Source organism: Silurus meridionalis, chromosome 7 (genome assembly GCF_014805685.1).
Source record: "Silurus meridionalis isolate SWU-2019-XX chromosome 7, ASM1480568v1, whole genome shotgun sequence".
Lineage (NCBI taxonomy): Eukaryota > Metazoa > Chordata > Actinopteri > Siluriformes > Siluridae > Silurus > Silurus meridionalis.
In genome coordinates this window covers 5,569,841-5,587,378 of record NC_060890.1, presented here as the reverse complement: position 1 = coordinate 5,587,378, position 17,538 = coordinate 5,569,841, and the positions used below count along the sequence as shown (strand labels likewise).

General features: G+C 39.5%; 1 protein-coding gene across 1 annotated transcript in view; it reads left to right on the top strand.

The window, feature by feature from the left end:
* dnah9 (dynein, axonemal, heavy chain 9) overlaps positions 1-17,538 on the top strand; it is a 141,444-nt gene that overhangs the window by 21,441 nt on the left and 102,465 nt on the right. Inside the window, 15 exon segments of the mRNA XM_046853566.1 lie at positions 1,131-1,257; positions 3,283-3,538; positions 4,403-4,644; positions 5,940-6,075; positions 6,147-6,343; positions 7,261-7,685; positions 7,799-8,021; positions 8,225-8,391; positions 9,083-9,953; positions 10,388-10,518; positions 10,718-10,844; positions 11,084-11,236; positions 11,726-11,851; positions 13,214-13,453; positions 14,038-14,198. Coding sequence (XP_046709522.1) covers positions 1,131-1,257; positions 3,283-3,538; positions 4,403-4,644; positions 5,940-6,075; positions 6,147-6,343; positions 7,261-7,685; positions 7,799-8,021; positions 8,225-8,391; positions 9,083-9,953; positions 10,388-10,518; positions 10,718-10,844; positions 11,084-11,236; positions 11,726-11,851; positions 13,214-13,453; positions 14,038-14,198 — 3,582 coding nt within the window.

The window sequence follows — 17,538 nt, the reverse complement described above, 5'->3', positions numbered from 1 at the left end:
GCAAAATTCACTTTCGAGAGGTGTAGTGTGAGGGAATTTCAGTGCTGGACTACTAATGGGTTTTCTTTTCTCTTGGGAAAAAAGCACTTCCATGGACGTATGTACAATCACCTATGAATGTACAGCATCACATAGTATTTCTGTTATAATGGCTAAATACATTAATTAAATACAAACATAATTGATGCTTTTGTTTGATTTTCAAATGTTTTTTTATATTAATGACATTATATACATAGGTATCATGTTTTTAAAGTAAAACACATTCCAAATACATTCTGCTTTATAGCAATGAATGATCAATTCTTGTGCTTGATTACATCACTACCAGAAATGACCTGCCATGATCTTTTCGGCAAGTAACAGAATTCATATAGTTTTTATATAAGGACAAAAGTATTGGGACAACTTTTTTTCCCCCACAGCAAACGATGAAAACACACCATTGTATAAGATGTCTTTGGATGCGGCGGCATTTAATTTACTCCTCTACAAAGCAAGCTCCATGAAATTATGGCTTACATGGATTGGAGTGGAAGTGTTTACTATAGAGCTCTGACCTCAATCCTATTGAACACCTTCTGATGAATTGGAAAATCCAAAATCCCAGAAAAATCGAGGTTATTATAACAGGCTAAATGTGGAATAGGATGCTTATAAAGCACATACCAATCATAAGGTGTCCACATTGGTTTGTTCATATAGTGTAGTTGTGAATGTGTTCATAATTCTCGACCGATCATTCATTTTATATACTTTGTATACTTTTATATAACCTTCACAGTAAGTTTTTCACCCAATATAAAACTAACCGACCCAATATAATTTTTTTTTTCTAAAACTTTTTTTTTTATTCTTTAACAGCTTTAAAAATATGACAACTTCAAAATGCGTGAAGTACTTTGGGTATATTGGAGTCAGAAAGAACAAAAAATAAGACTAAAAATAAAGAAAAAATAAGAATTCCCAACCCCCCCCAAAAATAAATAAATAAATAAAAATAAATGAATAAATATATAAAATAAATACAAAAAAATTTAAAAACTAATTGAAATGCATAAAATGCACCTAAAAACCTCATTCATTTTTCATGAGCTGTTTTTCTCTTAATGTACTGTATTTACTCTTAGGTATTCCTCTACACTTTATAACCGATGGACTGAATCGGTGAGTGAAAAATCCCAGTACAATCTCAACCAGCCCCTGATATCCAGAGACCCAGCCTCTAAACGTATCACTGTCAACTTCAGCCCACAGGTAATGTCTTTTAATAGTCATGTGTACAATGCATTATTTCTGTAAACTGCATCCCTCTTTGAAAAAGAAAAATGTACATGTATTTAGAGTTTTTTTAGAATACTTCAGCTAATCCACTGGAACATTTCAATGAGCCGGTATTTCGGTGATAAATCCATTCAGACTTAAAAAAAAATGTGCATCTTTGTACCTCCACCTGTGTGTTTTTTGGAGTCTGAGTAAGAATATCTGCCAAATCACTAGTCAGAGGTATAACCCACCTACTACTTATGGAAAATCCTGTGCAGTATGTCACTTGTTTCTGGCTGTAACTGGAATAATCCTTGAACCTGATTCAAATCCGAGACCATAACAAACCCGAATTCCCTTTCAGCTCATATTCAGCCATCCTTAAAATAACACACGTTACTCACGTTTCACGTCTATCACACTGTTCCAGAGCTTTTCTCCCTTTTTTCTTACACCAATAAACTTGTTCTTTAAGCATTCAAAAAGCCATTACAATTCATGGTTCCATGGGCATTTCACACCTATTCTTTCAGTGGTATCCTACCTCAGTCAATCCACCTCTTAATATCCTCGTTATGACATCACGACTATAGAAACCATGAATAATAGAGAGAAACACTGTATAAAAGAGTTCTTCATTACCGACATGCTGTTAATGTAGTACGAATAAATGGCATTACTAAAGCTAGAAAGTGAATGAATACAGTTTAACAAGTCTCCTTTCACTGCAGCCACAGCTGCATCTTTAGCAGAAGCATCAATATTAACCTCATAAAATGACCCTGGGTTTACTTAGCATTTTAGGGCATTTGTTTCATGCTTTACCATTTTCCTGGGGATTTGAAATGAAGAGAAATATTTTTTTTTGTGCAAATTTTATTGGAAAAAACGCAAAAGTATAAATGTTTAATTAAAAACTTTAACAACTGTTTTGAAATATCCCGGATGCGGGTTGCGAGCTCTGACTAGTGTGCTCTCTGAACATCCAATCAAAGGAGGTGAAAATGTGATTGGACACCTGCTAGATGGCTTTAAAATCGGCAAGTCGCAATCTGAGTGGTTAAAGCAACTGCTTCAAGCAACATTGAGTTTAAGCTGTAAATGACTTTGGAAGACTTTCCATCAGATTGTTTTGACCATGGCAACATGTAATGTGATCGCTAAATTCTGATTGGATAGGACTTCCAATGTATACAACTTGAGAAACACTATGAAAATAGAATAGACAGAAGAGACTTTTGGGATTAATATAATATGAATAATATTAATGAACAAAAAAATATAAAAAAAATTGAAGTCAGTGACTCTAATAGAGCTTATTTATTCTCTGCTTCTAGTCAGGTTTGAACTTAGCTTTAAACTTGAATTAGGTGTGGCCTAAGCTAGAAGATTTTTTTTTTTTACAAATTTGATTGCCTCTTCACACTCCACCTCCCAAATATACACATGAACAAACAGGCAGCCTGATATAAACCATGTGCCACAACACGCAAATGCATTACTTATGTTCCCTTGAATAAATGTGGATTCTTTTTCTTCTGACTGTTTCTTTACTCCCACAAGCTTAAAGTCAGAATGCTTTCTTACGCCCACTACCTTCATATCTGTCCTCTTACTTATTGGCTCACTTGCACCCACGTGAAATTAAACACACTCACACTTGCTTGACTTTTCTGCTGCTTCCCAGGGATTCTGTTTCTGGTGCACACCTTTAGACTCAAGCAGATGCCTTGTGAACCTTTCTGGGGGAGAAAAAAACCCTTCAAATTGTGTATATGTTCAGGATCCAGACATAACTGATCTTATTTCATCTTTTATTGTCACTAGGCTAGACATTTGTTGCTTATATTATACAATAATAATGATTGAATATGTTTGATGGTAGTTCTTTAGAGGAACTGTCCTTATACTCACCAATGTACATTTGTCTGTTTCTATGAAGGTGTTTGGATGTGTAGGATTGTATGTTTTTGGAAATAGTTATAGAAATGGAAATCTTTCGGCCTTGGTTTCTAGTTGGTGTCCGTGCTACGAGAGGTAAAGTACCTGGAGGCTAGGCAAGACAAGGATATTCCAGATCTTGCTGCTGATATTTATTCCAAGAAGGAGCATCTCTGGCAGTATATAGCTAACCTGGAACTCATGACTGGCTGGTATAACAAAGTGATAGGGACAGTGCTGGAGGTGGAGTTTCCTCTGATCCAGAACCAACTGAAAGACATTGACATCAAACTGAAGGACGCTGAAGACAATATAAACTGGACGACCAAAGGTATAGTATGTTAACCTCAAGGGGTACATAGTATTGTGCAAATACAAGACTCATATTATTGGGGAGGTGGTAGTTTGGTGGTTAAGGCTCTGGTTTACTGATCGGAAGGTCAGCGGTTCAAGCCATGTTATCACCAAGTTGCCATTCTTGGGGCTGCTAGGGCAGTGGGTCAACTGGTCCTGGGCCGCACAGAAAGAATACATAACTTACATTATTTCCGTTTTATTTATTATCTGATTCTGGATGATGTTTTATTTTCTCCGCCACATCTGTCTATGAATCACTCTTGATGCATGCCAAGATGCTTGCCTCTGTCACATGTCTTACCTCCATCAGCTACCTTCTTAAAGGGGCTTCTCCGGCCGGTAACACATAATACATTACCGCTAAATTCAAACCCCCAAGCTAGCAAAATGAACAAACAACAACACAGTTGATTCACAATTATTATTATATTCAGAAAATATCAGTTTTTATGCCGGTCGTATTATTTTAATGGCCAGACCGTGAAAATATTATCTGACATTAATCCGGTCCATGGTGCAAAAAAGGTCGGGGACCACTGCTCTAGGGGGTGCCATAACACAGATGACCCTACGCTTTGACCCCAGCTTCTTACATCGCTGGGATATGTGAAGAAATAACAATTTCCACGTGGGATCAATAAAGAATTCTAAATGAGATATACATTTAAAAAGCCTGTCTCATTATCATGACACAGCGATTAATTGTTTTCTTCTTCATTTTGAGTACCCACAAGGTCAATTTACAGCAACCATTCAAGGCATTAAAAAAAAAGCCGGGTAGCTTAATCAGTTATTTTTATAACTTCAGTCATATCCATAGCTCATGTATTAATGCTAGGAATCTGGGAGTACATCCAAGATGTGCGCGAGGCAGTGCGTGATCTTGAAACGCGACTTCAGAGGACAAAAGACAACGTGGAAGAGATCCAGAACATCATGAAGAATTGGACTCATTCGATATTTGAGAGGAAGGATGGGAAGAAGGACTCGCTGCTCAACTTGGAGGACAAGCAGGAACGCTTAGAGAAAACCTATAGCCATATCCGTACCTCTGGGGACAAGCTGCATTTCTTACTGAAGGTCAGAGATGGAGAGGATGAGATGGTGGATGTCGAGAGTTTTATACAGTGCATTCGGAAAGTATTAACATCGCTTCACTTTTTCCACCTTTTTTATGTTTCAGCCTTATTCCAAAATAGATTAAAATCATTGTCCTTAAAATTCTACAAACTATACACCATAATGACAAAGTGAAAGAAGTGTGTTTAAAATCTTTGCACATAAGTATTCACAGCCTTTGCTCAATACTTGGTTGAAGCACCTCTGGCATCAATTACAGCCTCAAGTCTTTTTGAGTCTGATGCTACAAGCTTGGCACCTATTTTTGGGCAGTTTCTTCCATTTTTTCTTTACAGAACCTCTCAAGCTTCATCAGGTTGGATGGGGAGCGTCGGTGCACAGCCATTTTCAGATCTCTCCAGAGATGTTCAATGGGGTTCAGTTCTGGGCTCTGGCTTGGCCACTCAAGGACATTTACAGAGTCGTCCCGTAGACACTCCTTTGTTATCTTGATTGTGTGCTTAGGGTCGTTTTCCTGTTGGAAGATGAACCGTCTAGTCTTAGGTCCAGAGCGCTTTGGAGCAGGTTTTCATCATGGATGTCTCTGTACATTGCTGCATTCATCTTTCCTTCGATCCTGACTGGTCTCCCAGTTCCTGCCGCTAAAAAACCATCTCCACAGCACGATGCTGCCACCACTATGCTTCACTATAGGGATGGTACTTTGCTCATTGGGACTTTTAATGATCTGTGCCTCGATACAATCCTGTCATGGTCGGTCTACAGACAACTCTATGGACTTCATAGCTTGGTTTGAAATGCACTGTTAACTGTAAGACCTCATATAGATTGGTGTGTGCCTCATTAAATCATGTCCAGTCAACTGAATTTACCACAGGTGGACTCCAATCAAGTTGTAGAAACATCTTAGGTATGATCAGTGGACACAGGATGCATCTGAACTAAATTTTGAGTGTCATCGCAAAGGCTGTGAATACTTATGTACATACATGTGATTTTATTTTTCATTTTTATATTTTTAATAAATTTGCAGAGATATTAAAAAAACTTCTTTCACATTGTCATTATGGGGTATTGTTTGTAGTATTTTGAGGAAAATAATAAATTTAATCCATTTTGGGAAAAAAGCTGTAACATAAAATGTAGAAAAAGTAAAGCGATGTCAATACGTTCTGGCTGCAATATATATATATATATATATATATATATATATATATATATATATATATATATATATATATATATATATATATATATATCTGTATACATAAATAACTATTTTTTTTTGTATTTAGGATAACTTAAAGCTGTTCCAAGCGGATCCTTCATCACCGGAATGGAGGTCCTATGTCGAATACATTGATGAAATGGTCATAGATGGTTTCTTTAACAGCATTGAAAGCTCCCTCAAGTTCTTTTTGGACAATACTGGTATGCATACTTTACTAAAAGTTTGTGGTGCTTCTTTTGTCATTCAATTAAAATATTTACCATCTCAACAGACGAGACTCCTGGCTTGGCTCCACTTTTTGAAGTCCATTTAAATCTAGAGGTTCCTGATATAGTCTTCCATCCAGCCCTTGAGTTTGGGCCTGCTGATGGCTTCTATGATATAGTGGAGGGTCTCATCAATGACATCTATAGAATCTCTTCTCTGGTACCACGTCTGGCTGAGTATAACAGCTTTCCACATTACCAGGTACTGCCTCTTGTCTAATAATTCACTTCATCTCTCCTAAAGCATATTTTGTTCTGGGTGTATGGTATAGCGAAGGTGCGAATGTACAGCATGGAGGAGGGAACCAGGAAATTTTGGAACTAGGATTTGGCAACCCTGGGGCCTCAGCAGTTGCTCAGGACCAGTGCGACCTCATTTAAAACCCTTTGCCATTAGTTATAATGGCGTATCATCAGTGTTTTTAACTGTTTCTTCTGGTTATGATGCCAAAAATCCCTTTGCAGAGCACTTACACTATCACCATTATTATAGTATTATAGTATATTATAGTTATAATTAATGGTAAGGGGTTCTAAACGAGGTTGCACTGGTTTCAAACAATTCAATGTCCCAGCGTTGCCAAATCTTAGTTCCAAAATTTTTCCCAGCATCACCCTGTATATAGCAAAACTTTTACTATCCTTTAACAGATCACTGTAAATGTGATTCAGGGATATTTTCAGCAGATCAGACTGAACACTTTAAAATTGTTTGGAACTAATCAACAATTGGAAAACACCTGGCTTGGATCAGTCCAGTTTTCTAATCGTGAACTATCATGATTGCCTCTAAAGCCAATCACATGCTAATATAATAGAAGTAGATAATCCTCTTGGGTCTAGTAAGTAAAACAATGACAATATTTTACCATGTATGTTGAAAGATGTCTTACAAAGGAAATGTGTCTATGCTCAGCTTGAAGATCAATCAACTGTTCACGATGCTAGTCACATAGATTGGTAAGATGCTAACATGAAGTGCCAGGATGAAACCAAACATACAGCCATGAGCTAATTAGCGGAGCTGAACAAATATTCTATACAAACTTCTCCAGCTGCAGAACTAATCCTGGTTCTAAACAGTTCACTAAAACCATAAAAAAAAATCTGTGTCTACAGGCTGACATGGAGGACATGGCAGATCTTGCAGACATGCGTCAGCTTCTTATGGACCGTGTGCAGAGTGTCATGGTAAAATGCTGCGAGTACCGCAACACGTTTGAACGTTACGGCTACCTCTATGTTGACGATCGGAAGGAGTTCATGCGTCAGTTCTTGCTTTATGGCCACGTCCTGACGAGCGAGGAGATCGAGGCCCACGCAGAGCACGGTGTTCCCGAAAACCCTCCGACTCTGGATCGCTTTCGCGAGCAAGTAGATTCTTATGAGAGCGTGTATGAAGAGGTGCAGAAGATAGAGCCTGTCTGCACGTTTGAAGGCTGGATGAGAGTGGACGCACGTGCCTTCAAATGCTCTCTGCTCAATATTATCAAAAAGTGGAGCCTTTTGTTTAAACAACATCTTATCGACCATGTGACACACAGGTAACTTACTGTTTTTGGAAGGAAAATTTTCAAAAAAGATGAATAATATTGAACAATTGAATACATTTCACTCTTTTTCCGGGACTTGTTATTTATTTTTTTTACCTCTCCAGTTTGTCAGATCTAGAAGGGTTTGTTAAGGTAACTGAGACTGGCCTCGGCAAGAAGGTGGAAGAGGGAGACTACGCTGGCTTGGTGGACATTATGGGTCACTTAATGGCAGTCAAAGAGAGACAGAGTTCCACAGATGAAATGTTCGAGCCTCTGCAGCAGACCATTGATCTGCTCAAGACATATGAGCAGGAACTTCCGGAAGTGGTGTATAAACAGCTAGAGGTAATTGCGTTCATAATAAGGCTAAACCGTCAATTCTACCGGAAGGCCATAAAGCTGTTATGGTTTTTTATAGGGGACACTCCAAAATGCCCCCTTTAAGCCAACACTTGATTAAACACTTTATCAGAGATTGTCTGGATAAAGTAAATAAAACACTACCCAACTAGGTGAAATCCATTCAGACCTTTGTTAATATTTCGTAGGAGCTGCCCGAGAAGTGGAATAACATGAAGAAGCATGTTGTACTCGTGAAGCAACATGTGGCTCCACTCCAGGCCATTGAGGTGGCCAACCTGCGCAGAAAGTGTGCTGCATTCGACGTACAGCAACATTCGTTCAGGGAGCAGTTCCGCACCAAGGGACCTTTCAGGTAATCCTTGTAGGGCTTCAGAATCTGTTTTTTTTAGCCAGGTGGGTTGACGCACACAAGGAATTTGGTTCCAGCTGTTGGTGACTCTCAAAGTGCAGACATAAATAACAATATACATTTAGCTTATAGACAAAACTGTTCAAGACAAAACAGATTAAATAAGGACAATACAGAACTAATAAGGAGAACCACAATATACAGAGTATATGAAAAATCAGTAATGGACAAAGTGTAAGAGTGCAAATAGCAGTAGTTTGAATCATATAAAATTAAGAAGTTATATTAGGACTTCTGTACAATTTGCAGCAACATTAGTTTGTGTAAAATATGGGGATCAAGTGATGAGTGACTGTTTTTACAATGCAGTACTTATAGATATGAAGCAGCGCATATAATTGATGGCCTGTTTCTGATGCCAAACTAAATATGGCTGTAGATGTACATTTTAAATGTAAATGGGGAAGGTGGTAGCTCAGTAGTTAAAGCTCTGGGTTACTGGTCAGGGGTATGGCCAAGCTGCCACTCTTGGGGGCTTTAACCAAGGCCCTTAACCGTCTGTGCTCCAGGGCATTGTATCAAGGCTGACCCAGTTTTCCGCTGGGATGCAAAAAAAAAAGAATTTTACTGTATATGGGACAGATGAAACCATCTTATCTTGAGTGACCCGTGGACTGCTTTTATGTACTTACAGGTTTGACAGTGCAAACCCATACAACATGCTAAACCTCGCCCACCATCAGATTCAGGAGAAAGAATCGGTCATGACGGCGCTCATCGAGTCCGCCAGCCTGTTCGAAGTCAACGTACCCGATTACAAACAACTAAAACAGTGTCGCAAAGAGGTGTCCATCCTGAAAAAGCTGTGGGACATGATAATGGCCATGAGGTTCAGCCTGGACTCCTGGCGCACGACGCCATGGAGGGACATCAACGTGGATGACATGGAGATGGAGTGCAAGCGTGTCTCAAAGGAGCTGCGGGTTCTGGACAAAGAGGCACGAGCATGGGATGCTTTCTGCGGCCTAGAGGGCGTTGTAAGGAATACGCTCACGTCCTTGCGAGCCGTTGCCGAGCTACAGAACCCAGCAATCCGACCCAGGCACTGGCAGCAGCTAATGATGGCCACAGGAGTCCAATTCACGATGGACCGAGACACCACACTGGCTGATCTGCTGAACCTAAACCTGCACTGCTTTGAGGATGAGGTGAGGGCCATTGTGGACCGGGCTGTGAAAGAAATGGGCATGGAGAAGGTCCTTAGTGAGCTGGATGCCACTTGGACGGCAATGGAGTTTGGCTACGAGTCACACCCTCGCACCAGCGTCCCTCTGCTTAAGGCGGATGAGGAGCTGGTTGAGACGCTCGAAGATAACCAGGTGCAGCTGCAGAACCTCATGTCTTCCAAGTACATAGCTTTCTTTCTGGACGAAGTGTCGGCTTGGCAGCGCCGGCTCTCGGCCGCCGACTCGGTGATCTCCATCTGGTTTGAAGTTCAGAGGACTTGGTCGCATCTGGAGAGCATTTTCATCGGCTCAGAGGACATCCGCACTCAGTTACCTGAGGTTCGGGATGCATTTTGATTCCTGCTTTTGTGTTTTGGTGTCAAATTTGATTTACACCATGATATTGTGTGCATAATTAATACACGATTATAATCACATTGCAAACAAACACTATCAGTAACAAAAATAAAAAACAATATAAATGTACCCCAGAACGTATCTGTTATCAATGAGTGCTCCAGATGCCTGTAATGAGGACTTGGCCCAGCTTAATGAGGTCATTACTGACTGGAGAATTGTCATGTCCTACCCACTGGCAAATGCATTCATTGATTCAGATCAGAGATGAAAATGTTTGTCGATTGCACACCCAGCTTTTGGCTGAATGCGTCGGGATAATTATCACGGCATCCTAATAACCAGGAACGCAGATGTTTGCGAGCAATGTCGGTTTATTATTTTACCGCTGCGCTTCTCTCATGAATATCTTGCAGGATTCCAAGCGCTTTGAAGGCATTGACACAGATTTCAAAGAGCTGGCTTATGATGCTCATAAAACGCCCAACGTTGTGGAGGCCACCAATAAACCCGGGCTTTACAACAGACTCGAGGACATACAGAGCAGGTTCATTGCTTTTTTTAATGTTTTTTTATGCTTTCTGCTAGGTCAAAAATTTTAGACCCACGTTTTCCGCTGCGACGTAATGTAGGAGCGAATGTAGTGTGACCGTTCATATCATCGACATCCCACAGGCTGTATTGCAGCAGCCTATGAAAGTACAAGCTTCAAACACACTTTGTCGGCATGGTGCTTCTTCTTGCAGGCTGGCTCTCTGTGAAAAGGCACTGGCTGAATATCTGGATACCAAGCGGCTGGCTTTCCCGAGGTTCTACTTCATCTCGTCTGCTGATCTGCTGGACATTCTGTCCAATGGCACCAACCCTCAGCAGGTACAGTAACATTTCAGACTTTTATATACACAGCCTTTTTCATCCACAGGAATTTCAGCTCGCTTCTTGAGGGAGTTCGCATGCGGAACTGGACATCACGCTCTAGATGGCAGTGTTGATCACTGCTCATATGCTCAGCTGACTCGCAGACACTCTGTAACAATGTGATAGATGATGAAGCAAACATTTCTAAGCAAACAGCACGCTTTTCAGTTGAGCTTTTTGTTCTCCGCCCTCAGGTTCAAAGGCATCTGTCTAAGTTGTTTGACAACATGGCAAAGATGAAGTTTGTAAGCGATGCCGATGGCAACCCCAGCAAGTCGGGGCTGGGCATGTACAGCAAGGAGGATGAGTATGTTCCTTTCAATGAGCCTTGCGACTGCACCGGCCAGGTATTTTTTACCAAGTGGAAATCATCATTTTTATTCATGGAAGGTCTCAGTGATAGTAATGATTTATTTTTTTTCTGTTATATTTGTTTTTGTAATGTTTAGATATATATCTATAGATATATCATATATATAGAGAGATATATATCTCCCAGTCATAGTATAGTACTGTCACACACTCTTTACAGTCCCACAGAAATGTTGTAAGAAATAGAATTTTCAACTATACATGTCTGTTCATGTTCAGGTAAGTTTTGTCCAGATTTTCCTTCCTTTCCTACCATCTTGAGAAGAAAAACGAGAAGTATATCAACTATGCAGTTCCCACTAGGGGTAAATCTGATGGATGGCATCTAATACAGTGTGTCCCCATCTCATCCACAGTGTTCACTGTTTACTGGGAATCTAACACTTGTCTTTAAGGGAAATATAATTATTGATTATCGACTCGGAATGATGCTACTGCTAAGACGATAAGTTCTGCTTTTGCAGGTCGAATTATGGCTAAATAAAGTTCTGGATACGATGCGTTCTACCGTGCGCCATGAGATGACAGAGGCTGTCGTGGCCTACGAGGAGAAACCGAGAGAACAGTGGCTGTTCGACTATCCCGCTCAGGTAGGCACTAGCACACGTAAACCCATCCTTAACATTCACAAAGACATTTTCTCCAGAGCGAGGGAGTGCTGGTATATAACAAGGAAATGCACTGTATATCGGAGTTCAAATATATATTGGAAACAACTTGAACAGTAGAAACCCAGTTTTGACATTTTGTACTATCTATTTTTTTTCTGCAATGTTGAAAAAGCACATATGAATTATGTCTATCTATCTATCTATCTATCTATCTATCTATCTATCTATCTATCTATCTATCTATCTATCTATCTATCTATCTATCTATATGTGCATTTTGAACATCCCATCATTCCACATTTAGTCACCATTTGCTGTTATAATAACCTCCACTCTTCTGGGAAGACGGTCCACTAGATTTTGGAGTGTGTTTGTGCAGACTTATGCTCATTTAGCCGGAATGATATTGGTAAAATCAGGTACTGATGTTGGTGATGTGAGGAGGCCTGGGGTGCAGTAAGGGTTCACATTGATCCCAAAATGTGTCCATTAGGGTTGAGGTCAGAGCTCTATAGCAGGTCATCGAAGAGCATCTTCTCCAACCCATGTAAGGCATATCTTCATTGAGATTTTTTTATTTTTTCTGGATCTTAAATTGACCGCTCCTTTTTTGCATTTATCTGAACAACTGCAAGTCGACATTTGATTTTTTATTTGTTCATTCGCAGCCCATACGATACACATACAACAGCTCAATCAAAGTGTGACACAAGTTTTGGGAGACATCTTAGTGGCACTTAATGATCTATATCTACAGTATATTAAGTATATTTGCACTATTTTTAACTTCCACTTTTTTATGATCTAATATATTTACTCATTTTTTCTCTTCTCTTCTTTTTTCGTCTTCATATTTTCTATTATTTTATGTTTACAGTTCATTTTATCTAATCAACAACTTTAGATCAAATGCAAGTTTACATTTCACTGCATGTTGTATTCTGTATGTAATTCTGTTTGTGACAAATCTTGAATCATTGAGATGTTGGACATCTTATCCAAAGGTCATGAGTTCAAATCCCAGCACCGCAAAGCTGCAAATGCTGGGCTCTTAAGAGGCTCTTAACACTCTATTGATTAAATGTATATAAAAAATAATAATAATTGGAAGTTGCTCTATTAAGGGGGTTTGCCATATATTGTAAATGTAGACTGTGTTCACCCTTGTGTTTCTTATACTAGTTTAAATAGTAAATACAAACATTTTCCAAGCCGATTAAACATTTTTTAACCTAATAAAAAAAACTATAAGGAGCTACCGAGGCATCCAGCTGATTTTACAACACACTTATTCAAAACCATATTCGTCAGAACATTTTTGCATGTTTTTTGGGTTGTTAGGTTGCCCTCACCTGCACTCAGATCTGGTGGACCACTGATGTCGGCATGGCCTTCGCGAGGCTCGAGGAGGGCTACGAGAACGCTATGAAGGAGTATTACAAGAAACAAGTGAGCCAGCTGAACACTCTCATCACCATGCTGATTGGGCAGCTCAGCCCCGGAGACAGACAGAAGGTCATGACCATATGCACCATAGACGTCCACGCCAGAGACGTAGTGGCAAAGATCATCGCCCAGAAGGTACTCGCGTCAGCCTTTACGTCATCCGTTAGCATATACAGCGGGACGGATGTAGTCTCTGCGGGATCATTTGAGTATTCTGTCCCAGTCAGCAAAAGGAGAGTGAAATTACAGGGGCAACACCAGATCAGGTCGGTCAGAGAAAGGAGGACGTGGGATGCATTTTCATTAAGAAATGTGCATACAAAATCATTTTGCTGTGTAATGATATTATTATTATTATTTGATATGTTGTCATTGGAATAGTAAGCCATGCTGCACTCCCTTCTGGTTTCTATTTTTTTTTTTTACTTGAGTAATGACTGCTAAGTCAAATAGAAATCCTAAAGAAAGTGAAGAGAGTGGCTCAGCCTGTGGATAATTTCCCTTCACTGCTCAGGTGTTACGTTCTTTCGTCGCTAATCCTCCGTAATCACCGTCCTTGCATGGCGCAGAGTATTAGCCGAACACGGTCTGGCGGGCGCAAATTGGTTCTCGTGTGTGGAAAAGTTCGAAAAATTTTGTTCGCTATTCTCATGACTACAAAAGCCCGCGAGTTTGGGATGAGGTCTGCGGTTTAGTCTTCGTCTGTCGTTTCTTCTCAGGTGGAGAACTCGCAGGCGTTCTTGTGGCTGTCCCAACTACGCCACCGCTGGGACGAAAAGGAGAGGCATTGCTTCGCTAACATCTGCGATGCCCAGTTTCTCTACTCCTACGAGTACCTGGGCAACACGCCACGTCTCGTCATTACGCCGCTCACAGACAGGTGAGTCCAACCGAGGGCTCCTGAGTAGCGTCATGGGAATCCTGAGGTAAACTTGCCAAGTCTGAAGTTTTTTCCTGAAATCCGACTTGCGCTTGAGTGGAAACAAAGTACGGCAAGAATCGGTCATCCGGCTCGCCCTAATTAAAAACACTAACCCCTGATAATCCTGCCGTATTCAGCAAATTACCTTAAAGCACATTATGCGTTGGCTACTATGAATAATTCAGCAAAACTAATAGGGAAAGGATGCGATTATAACCGTGAGGAACGAAAATCCGGCCAGGCGTTTACCCGTGTTGCATTGAAGTAGATAAAAAAAAATAGGTTGACACTCCAAGAACTTGGTGCGGTGTCACAGCTGCTGTCAGTGTGGAGTTTTGCATGTTTTGTGTGGGTTTCTGTCTTTTTCTCCAGGTCCTCCAGCTTCCTCCCACATCTCAAAAACATGCCAGTAGATAGTTTGAATCAAAAATTTGAATTTGTGCGTGTACGCTGACATGGGATGGACTGCTGTCGTATCCAGGGTGGATCCATATACAGTATTCCCAACACATTCTCAAACTTCTGGAGCCACCATAATATGCTGATCAGGATGAACATGTGAATAAATAATACAACTTCATGACCTTCGAGGTTACATAAAACAAAGCACTGAAACAAATCTAACGTGCCTTACACTTTTTTTCCCTCTGAAAATAAAAAAAAACTTTGGAAACTTCCCCAAGCTTACATTCTCCGATACAATTCCTACACTAACCGGTCTAATAACTGGTGACTGGAGACATTTGCATATTGCTTCGCTACAAGTTCTTACAGTTCATGATGTAACATCATTTTCCGGTTACACTATTTCCTCACAGCCTCCCACACCAAAACTCCCGCAGTGACAGTTTTTCTGTATTTTTTATTAATTTTTTGGACTAGCCGACTCACTCAAATCCCCTCAATCATCATTCTCCCTAAAAAAAATTCTAATCCAATTCAGTTTTAATAGTATAGCGCATTTACGAATAGACATTGCAAAAAAATGTGCTTTACAGAAATCCTGCAATAGATCTAGGTCCAGAATGAGCAGGCCAAGCAGGAAAATGGCAAAGGAAAATGTCCCTGAGATGACAAGAGAAAGTAAATTCGAGTGGTACCAGATTCACACCAGAGCCTAGCATTCAAATCGTTCACACTACAGACCAACTTTTTAGAAACTGAAAAGGTACCGAGTAATATGAAGTTCTGCTTGTTTGATACAAACTTCCTGAATAACATTAAGTTGCACGGTTCAAATTTATTGATATTATTAATAGAAATAATCATATGTTAAGACACCGTCTGATCGTATAATAATGACGAAGTACACAAACCATGTACTTGAGTTGAAGTAGAGATGCACGAGGTAAAATATTTCTCCAGTAAACATGCTTCCTTCGAACTTTCACCTGAGTAAAAGTACTAAAGTATTTGCCTTCAAATGTTCTTACTGTAATTTCCGGACTATTAAGCGCACCAAAATATAAGCCACATCCACTGAATTGTACAAAGATTTTTATTTTGAACATAAATACGCGGTCTATAAGCCGCAGGTGTCTACACTGAAACTAATGAACTTTACACAGGCTTTATCGAAAGACAACATCTAAACAGTAGCCTACCAAGAAAGTCATTGTTCACTGTCTTCCTCCTTCCTTTCACAACAATTTCTCTCAGGAGTTTATCTTTTGGCATCGTCGTGCGTTTAAAAATCACCATCGGTGAAGCTTTTCTCCCGATGCCGTGCAGCTCAGAACACAGGTGAAGTGTGTTTTTTCATGCCCGGTTGTTTTCAGCGTGACGAATGATTCGCATTTCCTGTAGACAGTCCGAGTGAGCGGCAGGTCAAACGTCAGAGGAACCTCATCCATATTTATGATGTGGTGCAGCCCGATTCAGTGGGAGCGCATCTGATTTAATATAAAGAGTTTCATTGGTTTACCTGAACCCGTTCGGCAATTTCATTGGTCTAGTGTTGAAATTGGGGGCTCAGTTTTTTGGCTTGAAGTTTGTGAAACCGTGAAAAACCCCGGAAAAATCCATAAATTAGCTGCTTCATTGTTTAAGCCGCGGGGTTCAAAGCATGGGAAAACAGTATCGGCTTATAGTCCGGAAAATACGGTAAGTATCCAAAGTACTATGATATAGTTATTATATAGCTATAATGTTCCTATTATAATTTTTTTTGTCACAAGACTCAACTCAGTTTATGTGAAAAGACTCTAATGTGATTCTCAGCACATCGATCTATTAATAGAATGATATTAATGAGTCAAACACTGATAACTATTCAAATTATCATGAGCCTCAACTACTTAAAATACAATAAGGCCATGGGTGGTGTGGCAAGTTACAGTCAGGAGATTCTTCCCATCATTTATTCCTCTTGAAATGTTCTTTTTGTTTTTTAAATGATACTGAACTGTATGTAAGTAGATACCACCATGCGGTAAAAAACGATTCTTTTTTTATCCACTCATGAATAAAATAAAAACTGATTTTGCAAAATGTAGTTGAGTAAAAATCTCCCCAAATGGAAATACATAAAGAAGCGACTTAAGTACAGTAAAGAATGACATTTACTGTACACCACTGCTTAGCATGGTAGGAAACACACACATATACATGCAACATTTATTTATTTCAATTTAGCATGGAAACACATTATATATACACTTTTTCTCACATATATCTTTATATATTTTATATAGTTTCTACTTTATATTTATCTACCTTCTTTTTTCTTGGTTTATTTTCCCTCGTTCTAATCCCTCATGCCGGACCGTCGTTTCACTGCATGTCGTACTCCGTATGTATATGTATGTGACAAATAAAATTGATTTGATTTGAAACATTTGTGACACGTACCAAAATGTCTCTCTACATTGTGCCACTTAGGGTTAGAAAAAGGGTTTAAAAAGAACTCTTCCTCCCAACCATTGTAAAATATGAATGAGTGAGGTTTGTCTTATTTAACTCAGTTTTATGTATTTATACAAAAAACATTTTATATTTGATAGTCATTTTAAAATAAATGCAAGTTTTATTGATCCATAAAAAAAAAAAAACCAGCAAAACAATTCATAACATTTTTTGGCTACCTCTGCTGTAGCGGAAAACACACTAAAGGCCATGTCCACACTAATACTTATTTATTCAGAAACGCATATTTTTCTCTCTGTTTCGGACGTCCTTCCACACTGTCAATGGAAATGTAGTCTTTTAAAGGGCACTCCAAAGGATAAATTTGAAAATGCCGTTTCCGCGTCGCAGTGAGTGCAGTTTTGCTCGGGCGCAGTGTGGATGAGCAACTTTT